This window comes from Eptatretus burgeri, chromosome 6 (genome assembly GCF_056783735.1).
Source record: "Eptatretus burgeri isolate ZD-2024b chromosome 6, Ebu_testis_v1, whole genome shotgun sequence".
Lineage (NCBI taxonomy): Eukaryota > Metazoa > Chordata > Myxini > Myxiniformes > Myxinidae > Eptatretus > Eptatretus burgeri.
Genome location: NC_140966.1, coordinates 42,748,835 through 42,763,750, shown reverse-complemented (window position 1 = coordinate 42,763,750; position 14,916 = coordinate 42,748,835). Strand labels below are relative to the sequence as shown.

General features: G+C 40.8%; 2 protein-coding genes across 19 annotated transcripts in view; one reads left to right on the top strand and one right to left on the bottom strand.

The window, feature by feature from the left end:
- Positions 1-4,994, bottom strand: part of LOC147024646 (leptin receptor-like) — a 76,382-nt gene extending 71,388 nt beyond the window's left edge. For 8 of the 17 annotated variants that reach the window (XM_085884738.1, XM_085884746.1, XM_085884748.1 and 5 more), the window contains exon 1: positions 4,063-4,246. The gene's annotated coding sequence lies outside the window, so the exon portion shown is untranslated. Of the gene's footprint in view, positions 1-4,062; positions 4,249-4,843 lie in introns of those variants that run through there. The other 9 variants (XM_085884740.1, XM_085884737.1, XM_085884744.1 and 6 more) reach the window with 4 other exon arrangements.
- On the top strand, positions 473-13,560 carry LOC147024645 (E3 ubiquitin-protein ligase SMURF2-like). Of its 2 annotated transcripts, XM_085884756.1 has the most exons (4): positions 473-712; positions 1,264-1,433; positions 1,520-1,714; positions 13,193-13,560. In XM_085884756.1, the coding sequence occupies exons 3-4, from the start codon at positions 1,637-1,639 to the stop codon at positions 13,373-13,375; spliced, it is 261 nt and encodes an 86-aa protein (XP_085740882.1). In that variant the 5' UTR covers positions 473-712; positions 1,264-1,433; positions 1,520-1,636; the 3' UTR covers positions 13,376-13,560. The 2 variants fall into 2 exon arrangements, with proteins under 2 accessions (XP_085740882.1, XP_085740881.1); XM_085884755.1 differs by lacking the exon at positions 1,264-1,433 and having other exon boundaries at positions 474-712.
- The last annotated feature ends 1,356 nt before the right edge of the window (positions 13,561-14,916 follow it).

The window sequence follows — 14,916 nt, the reverse complement described above, 5'->3', positions numbered from 1 at the left end:
ATTGATGCTGTTTGCTATAGTGATCAATAAAGCCTCCACCTCTTAAACTGTGACTCAACGTCGTCTTATTATTGTGTATCAGGGTGGCTGACTTATAAGACTGCTTTTGTCGTGCAAAACTTCTGGATATTTAAACGATCTTTAAAAGTATTGTTTAATTTAAATTGAAGTATATATATATATATATATATATATATATATATATATATATATATATATATATATATATATATATATATATATATATATATATATATATATATATATATATATATATATATGAACACTGCATATACTTCAATTTTGTGTTTTATGAACGCTCTCGTTATTAATGTTGTTGTTATTGCTGTTGTGAAAACCAAAATCCCTCTATGTTTGTTGACAAGTTGACATTTTCTGATGAAGCAATTTCTACCTTAGTGATAAAGTCACTCACCACAATTATTGCATTTGGTTCCTGCAATATGATTAAATCTTTCACATATCATCTTGGACCAGCAAGACGAGGCTCTCTGTCACAATGTTTCAAATGTGCGATGGATCTTGAATGATGTCTTCCTAGACAAGTGGATTGGTAGACGTGAACCAATACGCGACTTTTGAAATGACATCTGAATGCTAACGAGGTCTCTCGCGCATGCGCTGTGTGTGCGTTCTCAGTGACCTGTGTCGTCCAGGCATTTTAACCTGCCGTTGTTGCTGGGGCAAAATTGTAAGTTATCTTTTCAATATAATTTTCAGCATTTAAAATGAAAGAGTGGCAATTTCAGAATGGTTAACCATAATTGTTGCGCTCTTGGATGCAAATCTGACTTATAAAATAAGGGAAATATCCCTGAATGAGACTGAGAGTTGCTGACTTCCTATTATTTCCTGTTAATACAATACATGCCTGCTTCTCCTTTTAGGATATCTATAAAAAGTAAACACACTTCTCCTTTGGCTACAGTGGATATATATATATATATATATATATATATATATATATATATATATATATATATATATATATATATATATATATATATATATGTGTGTTTTTTGTTTTTGTTTTTTAAACACACCCACAGCCACTTCTCCTTTTAAGCAATAAATGCAAAAATCGAGTATAATTTATGTTGTGGCCCCAGAACCAAGCACCCATTTTTTTTTATAACAGCCCTCTCAGTTCCCATTGCTCCTACCCCCATACCCTCCCCCACAAATATGATTAATAGTAAATATTATCATTGTAAACTCACCCAGTACTTTCACAAACCCTAGATACGTCCTTTCCCATGGGTGTTCAGCAGCACCAAAAACAGATACGGTGTCTTCATTAGGGACGTCGCCCTGATACATCGAGCTTCCAAGTGAATAATCGTCGACACAAGCTTTGTGTATTTTCATATCGTGAAGATGTCCTTTGCCGAAGAGTCGGTTACCGTTACTTGGTAATGTCGCACAGCATTGTATATCCAATTGAAAACATCTATTAAATAAATAAATAAATAAATAACCAATCCTGCTATGTTCACAGGAGGCATTCCCACAAGGTTCAAAATCCATTCACTGGTAGCAATCCGTCAGGGGTTTGTGCAGCACACGCCCGTTCACTCAAGCCTTGCACCGGCCCACATGGTCGGGAGTTTGCAGCATGGGCAACTGCCCATTTGGCGAGCTGAAAAAGTTCTCCAATTCTTTTGTTATGTCGAGGCACAACTCTTTCTCTCAGGTACTTTTCCAAGTATTTTCGGCTTCTTTTAGGAGCTTTGTGAGCCATTTTATGTAACAGTCCTTATCTCGCACACACGATATACTTTATGGTGCTCCGAACACCGCTGTTTCTAAAGGTTTCTGTACATGCGGGCTGAGCATTCTGGGGTGGATTATGTCATTTTGAAAGTCACATAACTTTGCTAACTCGTTCACCTGACCTGTCCCCATTGTAAGATTGTTGTTGACTCATCAAAACCACATTGTTTGGATGAATTTAGGGCTACAATCACAAATGCAATTCATCTAATTACTTAGCAGCAACTGGAGAATGATTTGAATGAAGTACAGTGTTACGAGAGATGGTGGTTATGTTGACGCCTAAAACTTTGAACTGTATTGAGTAAAAACGTAATGAATGCTTCATGCCCCATTTATAGTTTGTTTCTCTCATTTGTACATCAAAAGTTATAAAAAGTTTTAATTTGCATAAATAATTTATGGACGCCGTGTATGGTCATACTTCTCCAAACAATGGAAAAGTATATTAAGTTTCACAGAAGGAGCACACAATATAATATATAGTAATATTTCTCCAAACAATGGAAAAGTATATTAAGTTTCACAGAAGAAGCACACAATATAATATATAGTAATATTTCTCCAAACAATGGAAAAGTATATTAAGTTTCACAGAAGGAGCACACAATATAATATATAGTAATATTTCTCCAAACAATGGAAAAGTATATTAAGTTTCACAGAAGGAGCACACAATATAATATATAGTAATATTTCTCCAAACAATGGAAAAGTATATTAAGTTTCACAGAAGGAGCACACAATATAATATATAGTAATATTTCTCCAAACAATGGAAAAGTATATTAAGTTTCACAGAAGGAGCACACAATATAATATATAGTAATATTTCTCCAAACAATGGAAAAGTATATTAAGTTTCACAGAAGGAGCACACAATATAATATATAGTAATATTTCTCGAAGCAATGGAAAAGTATGTAAAAGTACATGGAAGGAGCATGCAAACAACAAGCACAGTCACCATGACAGCAGCAAGAACAACTACGTGTTTTAAAAGATCGATTTTTCAGCCGTTTCACTTCATTTCAGGCCTCGAGGTTCACGGATAGACATGCAATATTTTGTAAAGTACAAGATGCTGTCTTTTGATGAAACCAATCAGCGATGGGTTTAGGCATGCCTAGTTGTTAAACCTGGCTTCATGCACATCGATGCATTAAAAAATTTATGCTCCAGGAAAAGCATTTCCTGGAAAAGGATTACAAATACATTTCAGCATCAACTGCTACAAACATTTTCATAACCTCATGTACAACCTGTATGCTACCTACGACCAACTCACTTGGTGTCAGAGGTTATGTTTTCACCCCTGTTTGTCTGTCTGTCTGCTTGGTTGTTTCTCTGTGAACCGGATATGTCAAAAAGTTATGGATGGATTCGGACGAAATTTGGTGTACAGGTTGGGTGTATGACAAGGAAGAATTGATTCAATTTTGGTGGAGATCCGAATCTGGATCCGGATATGAGAATTTTAAATGTTTTTACTGATTCTTCACCATTGAGAGATGGGGATAAAAACGACATTGCCTGATATCTCAAAATACAAAACGCAAACTGTTCAGCCTGGCAGAGGTACTCTACCGAGTGCCGTTGTAGTTATGGCAATAGTATGTGTCCAGGGTTCAATGATTCCGTAAGAGGCTGTCCATCTTTCGGAGGATCCCAGAGTGGCTTTCAGAAAGAGCAGGCCATTGTGTGCTCTAACCTTCGTCGCATTCTTTCTTTCTGGCTCCTGCTCTGCCGCATTACTCATCTCTGGTTGTCCCAGTCTCTATATTTCATCTGGATATGGCGAGTCACGGTAATGTGGTTGCAACTTCAGGATTACCTAAATTCGCTCAGGTTTAGGTTGAGTTCCCCTTTTCTGGAGAGTTGTTTGCTCATTCTTCAAACCAAAAATGCCCTCCTTATATTATAATCCTCGGCTAACTCAAGCATTTTAATACTAACGATGTTTCACAGTCAATTAAACATTTGAAACCTCAAAAAAAGTCCATTTTGAATATTTAAATATAAGGAGGCAAAAATATGTTCCAAGACATTGATGGATATTGTTAAATTAATTGCTTAGGTCCACGCTATTTCGCAAAGCTCGAAGCAATGAGACACTTTTTGCAATTTTCTTTCAATTGCCAAGAATATCTTCTTAAAATCGATTCTTTATTATTTTCCCACGAACAGCATGTCAAGACCTTCACTGCATATCCACATTGCCAAGTTGTTGACACAGTCACACAAGTGATATCATTATAACGATGTTACCTTCTCTCTTCTGATGCTGCCAAAAGGAAAGAACGCTCTATACTCGAGGCCAGACGTCCCAAGGATAGAAGAAGCAAACACAAAGATCCCGGGAAAGATAATCCCGTCACTCCGTATAACGGCAGCTTCTGGCAATATCTCCCTGTCAAGTCTGCTCGATATATCGAGTTGTCCATCTTTCTTGTGTTGTGCCTTCAATGTGTCCGCACGTCACCGTGCCTTGTGCAATGCCGTGTCACAGTGGCTTATTCACAACTCATCGGAATACACAGTTTGGAGGAAAAGCAAAGGACAGACTAAAAATTATTCCAAAATGAAAGCGAAGTTTCCTCAATATTTACATGGAAAACAGTTGTCAGAAGGGACCTTTGACCTGAAACGTTTGCAATTACCTGTACTTCATGAGATATTTCTCATGAAACTTTTTCAATATCCTTATACCTTTTTTTTTTTTTAACTCCGGATCTCCATTACCTTCCAAGTCATAGCTTTGTCTCTCTGATTAAATGCATGACATGCAGCTTGTCTCCTGAGAGCACACATCACCATCACCTCGTGTGAAATGATCTCAGGCAGGTATCACCATCTTCTCAGTCCCAATCAGCAAGACCATTGAGTTGTCAGGTAAGATTATTTTTAAACCATTGTAAGTTTATTTATTTATTTATTTGTTTAAGATATAAAAAATATATATTTATTTATTTCTTTTTTTTGTAAAGAACTTTATTTTAACAAATATCCCACCAGAGGTTTAAAAAAATAATCAAGAATCACTGCTCACCTTCACTCTTTCATTCCTCTTTTTTCCCACCTTTCGAACAAACTCCCACACTCTCTACAATCCCACTCTTCCCTCCAAGTCTTCAAAACAGCTGTTCACCACCACCTCTTATCTTCCCCCATCCAAAACCATGATCTTTTCTACCCCAGCTTATCCACCCCAAACCCACCTCCTTCAAATTCTCTGCTTTCCTTCCTGAAAGTCGCTATCGGGTTAGGATCTAAAAGTCCCTGTAGTGTCCATCTTGTTTACTCTGTGTACCCCCACCCCATCCCTCTCCCTTCCACAGATCTCATTTCTCTGTTCCCCCACTGTTTTTTCTTTCCCTGTCCCACCCCTTTTGTCTCCTGCTCCCCTTGGTATGAGTTTCTGTGTGTTAGTTCTCATACGAGCCTCCACAGTGAATACAAAAGAATATATAACTTATACAAAATAGAGTACATGGAATGCTGTATGCTGGGTTAGGCATAATGGTTAGGGTAGTGGGTTTGAGATGTTAGGATCCTGAGTTCAAATCCCACTTGGCTGTTGAATTCATATGAGGTGAGGTTAACTCTGCCTGTCATCCCTCTGAGGTTGGCAAAATGAGTGCCAGCTTGCTGGCATCCTGTGTCGGAGTGGTGACCGTCCAGGGTTGTGTCCGATAGTCAAGGAGGACTGCTTAGAAAGCACCAACGCTCTGCACAGAGTATAGTATGGTCCCAATGGATGGATGGTTTGCTTTACCCTGTGCAGTTGTGAGAAGCAAAGATGTGGGTGGGCTCTGCAAGTGGCAAATTTGATTCGTTGTGATGATGTAAATTGCTGTAATATTTTGTCCAAGTACTGCTCAATGGAAGGGTTTTGTAAGTGCCAAAAAAGCATTGTGTGTTCTGCAGTGTTCAAGAATATAATTTGATTTCAATAAAATAAATAATTTTAAGATTGTAAAGAATATAAATTTCGGAGGTTTACCAAAGTTTATGCATCGTCTCTGACATCACCTCATTTAACACGTTACATTAGTTGTTTTTTTTTTATGCCTGTTGTATGTGTGCCTTATGACGTCCTTAAATACGGTAAGTTTCCTGTTTGGAATGATTTTCAACTTGGTTTGACAGTCAGCCAGGCAGAGTGAAAAAAAAATCGCACTCGTGTCCGAAGGAAGCGGTGGTGTTTGGCATTTTTAATAAGAAACAAGAAAACCTAGAAAGGAACAAAACCCATTAGAATTATCCTTTCGAACCCGTCATCCGTTTTACACCGATTCTGTGGTCGGCATTGACTCCTTACTCTGATTTGAACTGTCTGGATTTGAAAGCAGCTAATGGACTCTGTGATCACGACGTATTCCAGTAGTATCAGGGAGAGTCACAACCAGCGCATTGGCATGCTCCCCACCATAGTGCCAAGGTATGGTAGAAAACACAATATTCAAGTTACAATTTCACAACTATCCAGATTATACTTGCATGGAATGATCAATACACCTTGTTAGGAGTCAACTCTACCAGAAAACTAGACAAGATCACAGAAATAGAAATGAGTCTGACATGAAAAAGGATGAGAACGATGTCAATCACCGTCTGTGCTGTGCAATACAAATCTCGTGTCACGTGATCAAAGTCAAGTGTTGTGCTGAATGATCTTCAAATATGAGTAATCTTCAATGTGGATGGATTAACATTGGTGTAATGACTTTTTTCTAAATTTATCAAACGGATTGATTTATATTCGCAGTCAACATATGGTTGAAAACGCAGTGATACAGTTTACTTCTGCTGGTATGGATGTGATGAAATGGTGAAAGCATTAATGGCCTTATCTTCTGCTACACAATGGAAAGCGTGACAAAAGGGATTTCATTTATTTATTTTATCACAGGAAAGAGGGAGGAGGGCCAAAAACACTTCCTGACATACATGAAGGAATGGAGTCAGGGATCATTTAATATGACCTTTCATATAGCTACCAAATAAAAGGCTTCTTCTTTTTGTATACAATGTCGAGGCTCGTATAAGAGCAAACACACAGAACGTACAACAAGGGGAACAGGAGACAAAAGGGGTGGGAGAGGGAAGGAAAACACAGTGGGGAACAAAGACATCAGGAGATCTGGGGAAGGGAGAGGCATGGGGGAGGGGTACAAAGGGAAAGCAAGATGGACACTACAGGGACTTTCAGGTCTTTACACGACAGGGACTTTCATGAATGAAAGCAGGGGATTTGAAGGAGGTGGGTTTGGGGTGGATTAACGGTGGTAAAAAAAAAAAAATCTAGGTTTTGGATGGGGGATGATAAGAGGTGGTGGTGAACAGCAGTTTTGAAGGCCTGGAGGGAAGAATGGGATTGAAAAGAGTGTGGGAGTTTATTCCAACGGCAGGGAAAAAGAGGAATGAAAGTGTGAAGATGAGCAGTAATTCTTGATTTTGGTAGTTTTACTAGAAGTGGGTTGCTGGCGGACCCTGAGCGTCCTGCGGAAATATAGGGGGTACATATTTCAGACCAAGCAGGTGGTGGGGGGGGGGCAGGTTGGAGAGGAGACGGTAGAATACAGAAAGACCACCGCCTGCCTCTGGTGAGAGAGTGAAAGACCCAAAAAGTCAGCCTCATCGTGGGGGATGCCAATGATTCTAATTGCCTTGGTTTCCACAGCGTGAAGCCGAGAAATGTGCGAGGCCTGAGCACCAGCCCAGAGGGGAAACCAGTACTCCATCAGGCTATGGACAAAAGCTTTGTATGTGGTCAGGAGCTCAGGTGTTCTGAGGAAGGACTTTGCACAATGGAGGATGCCCTGTGTTATGACTGGCTTTGGAAGCCAGTTTGGAAATGTGGCTTTCCCAGGAAAAATCAAAGCAGATAGTGAGACCCAGAAGCTTGTACGAAAGAACCTCTTCAAGAGGATTGTTGAGAAAGTAGGTGTGGGGGGGGGGGGTCCAGATGGTCCTTTCGGAGAGACATAGTGGGAGTGGGAGATTTGTCAGGGTTGAAAGACATGTTGCACGTGTTGGACCAGCTTTTGATTTTATCCAGATCTGCAAAGAGTGAAGAAGCTGCTGCTTGCCGATCTGAGGGATGACAGATGGTTATGCAGAGAGTGAAGTCATCAGCAAAGAGATGAAGAGAATCTTCCAGAGTCAGAGAGATCATTGATGAAAACGAGAAAAAGAACATGGCCGACAACACTGCTTTGAGGAACTCCAGCCTGGAGAGGAAGAGGGGTTGAGAGAACTCCATAAAGGGCCACACATTGGCTGCGACAGGAGAGGAAGTCTGCGAGCCATGAGTGGAGATGTTCTTCAATACCATAGGAAGAGAGTTTGGTGAGCAGGGCAGGGTAGGGTGCCAGACCGTATCAAAAGCATGCAATGTGTCTAGGGAGATGGCTCTCATTTCATATCTGGCATTGAGGATCTTCATCCATTGTTGGGAGAGCAGAAGCAGCACACGAGGTTAGAGTTACCTGGTATGAATCAAAATTGATGAGCAGAAATCAAGCCATTGGAGAAGAGGAAGGATTTCATGTCTGAAGTGATGATGGATTCCATAACCTTGCCGATGATTGGGAAAAGGATGATTGGTCTGTAGTTGCAGGGATCTTTTTTTGCACCTTTTTATACAGAGCGGTAATGTTTGCTGATTTCCAAGCAGGTGGCAGATGACCTTAAGCAAACGAGAGGGTGAATAGAACAGAGAGAGGGTGAATGAGCAAGAACAGAGGAGCAGGTTTTTAGGGCACGTGGGCTGATGCCGTCTGAACCAGTTGCAGAATCTAAGTCGAGATTTGACAGCAAGCTCTCCACCTTGTCAGGAGAAAAGGAGACAGAGTCCAGGGAGAGTTCAGTGTGACTGGGTAAAGTGGGTCCAGAAAGCGATGAGTTTGGGACAAGATTTAGAAGCAAACACGGAGTTTAGACATTCAGTCTTTGCACATGCAGTGTCAGCTGTTCGGCAATTTGAGGTGAGGGAGGGCATGGAGGAGGGATATACACCAGAAACAGACTCATCAAGATGCCACCAGGATTTGGAGGAGGGAGACGGGTTCGAGGGTTCAGAATTAAGATTGCAAAGATGTTGTTTCCTGGCTCTCCTTAGTGTAGCCAAACAATTGTTCCAACCTTTATGGAAGAAACTGAGATTTCCTTCAGTTGGATTAGCCTTCCATGAGGCGAATGCAAGTTGTTTCAGGACAACTGCCTAACCACAAGCTTCAGTGTACCATGGGAGGGAGGAAGGGTAGGACAACTGAAGACTAGATGGGATAAATCTGTGCATGAGAGAGAGAGAGCAAGTTTCTTTGAAAGAATCCCGAGGATGAGTTGACGTTGGAGGAAGTAGTGATGGGAGACCAGTCTAGAAGTTTCATGGCTGTTTGAAGTCCCTGCCAGTCGGCCTGAGTGAAATGCCAGACTGGGCGGTGCTGAGGTTGTTCTCCAATAACAGCCAGAGAGATGTCTACTTTGACAAGCATGTGGTCAGATGAACCGATTGGAGCGGAGGAAGTACAGGAGATATTTTCAGGGAAATTGGTCAAAATCAGATCCAGAAGAGATGGAGCACCATTGGTTGAGATCCTGGTCAGGAAGTTGACAGATTGTCAGTCCAACTGAGTCACAGAAGTCTTTTACTGAAGTGCCATGACAGGTGAGAGAGGTACCCACACCGTGCCAACTGGCATGATGATAATTGAAGTCACCACAAATGAGGAAGAGAGAGTTGGGATTAGAGGATACAAGTTGGTCCATGTTTTAAGAGCGTGAGATGTAAATGGAGTCATCACTGTTTGATGGATGGTGCAACACATATATAAACATGAGGTGGGAGTGGAGGGGAATCCGTAGCCAGAGGTATTCCTGGGGGTGTGGAGGAGTGAGGGCAGTGCTTGAAGAGTGAGGAATAGAGTCTTTGATGAAGAGATCAACTCCGCCACCAGGACGAGACTCAGGTCTGTCATACCAGAGGAGGGAGTAACCAGGTAGAGATACTAGGGAGCCAGAGACATCTTGAAGGAGGAAAGTTTCTGTTAAGCAGATTATGTCTGGTTTGTCAGTGGCAACCTGAATGGAAAGATCCGTCAGGTTTGAGTGAAGGCCCCGGATGTTTGAGGTCCACACTATTAAGGGAGAGGGAGGGTGGAGGTTTTGGGTGCAGGGGAGGGGAGGGAAGGACTAGAGAGGAAGGGGGGGGTAATGTATGTTGTTGAAGAGTGTGGGGGATTGCAGAAGAGCTTGGGGAGAGGGCAGGATGAGGAGGAGAAAAGGCTCGGTTGTGATGGGTTGAGGTACAGTGGGGAGTAAGAAGAGAGGGGGCATAAGGCAATTGAATAATGGAGGATGTGGAGTGTTGTGCTGGAAGAGAGAGGGTGTGGGAAGGAGGAAGCTTTGTGGATGTGAGGGGGGTCAACTTTGGGAAGGGGAAGTGAGGGTGAAGATTAGAGGGAGAAGGGTGAAATGTTGAGTGTACTGATTGAGAGAGTGAGATATCTGTTCGGTTAGAATGGAGCCCACAGATTTTAGAACACCACACACTTTGTAACAACAGAGGAGGAGCTGATATTGAAGCAGAAGACAGTGAAGAGGAGCCTCGAGCGGTTGCAGCATGAAGCACAAGATGGAGGGGTGAGGAGAGGGGATAACAGGTGAGGGGTTAGGAGGAGGTAGATTTAAGTTGATGGGGTGAAATTGCACTGAAGTTGGAAAAAAATGGATGATTGATGAAACATGAACAATCTAACATGCTTGTGATTGGCATCGATGCTTGGTGGCATTGGTGCTGCCTATTGGCTGCCACTGTTGCCATGCACGAGGGCATCACATCATTGAACATATCTTGCCAGACACTGATGAGCATGCCTTGGGGCAAGTCCATAAAGCTAGTGGCTCTGCTGTTGAGAGCACTTCTTCTCTGGTTTGTGGTCTCTGGCTTCCACATCACAAGCTGTAGCCGTGTGTGCCACCAGCATGCTCTTCACTCTGGGGAAAAACTGCAAGCCTTCGATTATCTTGCCCAGTGCAGTGTGCAAGCTTGTGTGTGTTTGGCGCTATAGACGGTTAGTTTCTTTGCTGGTTAAATATTGTGATTATTTATTGTGTCTGACTTGTCTGGGAATCTGTGCTGTATCTCTTGTGTTTATAAAATCTATTTTTATGTTTTAAGTCTGCGTGCCTGTCTGTTCCTGCCATCTTTCCCCATTTAGACTGATTTGGTTTATTGGTCACTCCTGGAGGATTAAATAAGAGTTTATTCCAATATTGATAACCAACATGGTTTAGACCACGTTTGGAATCTAGGGACGCACTAAATGCTGCTTGGGCGTGATCCCCATTTAATTTGGTCATCCGTGGAGGGATCTCCAGTGTGCTGGGTCACCTTGCCACCTGTGGTTGTGGTTGAGTGCTTAACATGTGGATGTACACATAACTCCTTATAGGTCAAAGGTCGTCACATGCATATGTCTGAAGTACCAAGTGGTTATACAGCAGAGGATATTCTTGTTTTCACTGTCAAATATGCAATCACACAAATGTTCATTACTAGTGAATGCCAAACGTGAGCAAGCTCTCTATTTTTGTAATGAGCCCATACTGAACTTAAACTTGAGGCTCAATAAAAGTGGAAGGATTTTATTTGTATATGTACCATCTTGGGAATAATTAAGTTGGAGGAAAGCATCACCCTAATTGGTGGCATGTAATTTTGATGCAAGAGCGTGATCGGGACAAGTTTTGTGTGTACAAAGCAACAGTAAGTTGCTTCCACTTGTTCCATTCATTTTTAAACCCAGTCAAACACTGAAGTAAGTTGCCATTTTGTATCCATCCTTGGTGATTCACTCAACTTTCACTGGGGCTTTGCTCAAAAGTCATCTGGGTTTACCTTATAGTCAGATGTCGGCATGGAGTTTGTTTGCGAAGAACTTATTTGGCCTGATTTCACCCTGTAATCTCCATTAAATCTGCCATTTAGGGTGTCATATCGAGCATGAAGCATAAAAATTAAGCTTCATTTTCCATGCCAGAGATTCTTCTTTCTCAGTAAACAGAATAATAAACTTGGTGTCTGTGTTGTGACTTTGGCTGTAACAGTCACCAAATCGACATTTTAGATTTGACTAGTAATGGGCGTCCTCAGCCATCATTGACCATGTTGTTGAACATCAGCCGAGGCCCTCACTTTTTTTTCACCCCACTTTTTCACCTTTATTCGTTTTCTCTGCCACTACTTCAGCGACTGACACGAAACTTTCAACATAAGAGTGCTGACCCATGGATAATTTTTTTTTAACAAAGTTACATGATGATTAGATAGAAAATGTGGCCAGCATTCCAAAGTCTGTTTTCTGTAGGCATGGGTTCCATGGTGTTTCACTTGTCAGGAATAAATGGTCTCTCGACCGAATAATACCAAAAAAAAAAAACATTAAGTGTTGAAAAATGTACACAATCCAAATTTTAAAATTGTTTTGCCTTACTTGATTATTCCTGTCATGTTCATGGCCATATTGGTTTGAAAATATCTCAAATGGGTGAAAAAAAGTGGTTTACCAAAACTGTTTATTTCCCATCTGTGTTTTCCCTAAGGTATTCAAGGGCTTTCTGCATAACGAAGGCCTCCTTTAATAATTGTTTCGGATTTATGCTGTTGATTGCTCTCGATGTGTTGCCAGCTTAACAAACCAGTTTTCAAAGCAACAACAAACTCCTGTGTGAAAACTGGTAGGATTAGCAGCATTTTCGTTATGAAGGAACATTTGCCATTTGGTTTGAGTTGGGTGAAAAAGAGGGCCAGGGACTGCAGCAGTAGGACCTGGTGCCTTGTGTGGTGATCTGTAGGATGATGCCAATCCCACACGTAGGAGTGATATGTTGCCAACCTCTATTTTCGTTTTGCCACTTCTGGGCTCAACATTCTTCAACGCACGAGTCTGTGCTGCTTTCCAAAGTGGTTCAGTCAAATATTTGTACAATAGAATGGAAACAAAGTGAGTACTGAGCTTGTTCATTCTCGGTGTGGAAGGTTCAATTCAAATTTTTGAGGTTCAATTTTTTTTTTTTGGTGGGGGGTGGGGGGGGGTTCTTTGCAATGTATGTTCTTAACAGCAATGACCTGGGAGTGAGAATTGGCTGCAGGAAGTGAAGTTCATCCTGTTTAGCATCAGAAAAAAAGACAAATCATTTGTTTATCAAGACGTCAAAGTATTTGCCACAACTTTTTTTTTTCAACCTTAAGATTCCCTCAGCTCAACCATTAAACCATTTCATTTGCAAAAAGGGAAAACTATTTTGATTGAATTACACTTTAACTGTCTGAAGTGTTTTAAATAATTGAAATGCTGTTCGAAAAATGTTTTATGCCCTTTATTTTTGCCAGGAACACCTGTCATACTTCCACTTCGTGGGCAGGGTTATGGGCATGGCCATGTTCCATGGACACTACATCGATGGTGGCTTCACCCTGCCCTTCTACAAACAATTGCTTGGAAAGCCCATCATGCTCGGAGACATGGAGGCGGTAGATCCAGACTTGCATAAGTCTCTTGTATGGATCCTGTGAGTCTGGCCTGCTATGTGTAGAATCTGAGGATTATCTCAAAAATCACTAACCTTATAGAAAGAACAAAACAGCCATTGTAATGCTGATATTTGGTTAATATTTGCATTATTCCACATGGCTGCTGTCATTTATAGTAGTGCCAAGTTAATCAAAATAAACAAGAAAAAGAGCAATCAGAGATTGCAGACCCTCGTCAGGACTTGTTTTGTGTGGTGTTTGTGTGATTTTGTGTGGTGTTTGTGTACTGTTGTGTTACTTAATTAATGTAATATAATTAGAACTGCCACTTTATAACTGCTGGCAGTGATGACCGGTACCAAGACGTCCCGCTTTGATCGGACACATTACCCTGACCCATGACATTTTAATTATTCAATTCAGAATGGGATTAAAATAAATTCAATTCAAATCAGACGGAAGACCAAATAGGTACAGTCCTGCATTGGAGTAATTGGGAACCCAAACAAGCAAAAAGCAAAGATTATGTCATCAGGAGGAATCTGCATAGCATTCGCATTTCAGCTGTTGCTATTCTAACCTCAAACCCAGCTAGGTACAGTCAAGTGAGACATTCAAAAAAAATTTTTTTTTAACCCAGATCAAGAAATTAAATAATTCTGGCCACCAGACCATGCGTCCGATCAAGTTGAAATTTAAAACATGTATTCCGCATCACTACTAGATAAACAATTGTGAAGTTTGACGTCGATTGATTAAGCGGTCCCACAGAAAACATTATTTAATATTTTTCTTAAATCCAATCTTGCTGCTATTGGCTTAAATCCAATATGGCTTAAATCCATGTGACCTCAATTATTCCTTAACAAGCTTGTACACGCATGCCTTGGGGAACATTTATGTGTTTCCCCTCGATCTGTCCAGCCGTTCTGGAGAAGAAGATGTTTATATGTTTTAGGGTAAATCCAATATGGCTGCCAATCCATGTGACCTCTGACATCATATGTGTGAACATTTTGTTTCCCATGGACAAGCAGTCATATATGTAAAGTTTTTCCTCGATCTGTTCAGCAACATCAGAGAAGATTTTTTAAGGATTTTTTCAAAAACAATATGGCTGCTGAATTACGTGACCAATGACGTCATCCAAAAATTTTCTGTGGACCATTTTATTCCGAAATGACCCTCTAAAAATTTTATACTGATCAGATGTAGCATTCTATATATGCACTTATGACATCATCAAAAAAGGCACCTATGATGTCATAAAAAATTACATTCTCCATGAGGAGCACTTGCCGTGTGAAGTTTCAATTTTTTCCGACGTGCAATTTCAGAGATAGAGGTTCAAAGTTTCTCCATTTTGCCAACATGGCTGCCACACAACATGGCCTATGACATCATAATTATCAATGAAACATTCTACTTGAGTCGTCGCTCCTTTGGCAAAAACGTTGTCTCAATACAATAAGCGGTTGCAGAGAAAAACACCAAAGATATGTGCAGACAAACAAGAAAAAATGGCGTGCAGAGCATGATACTTGCAAAATCCACGAAACAAAGTTGACCTCAAAATAATTGGT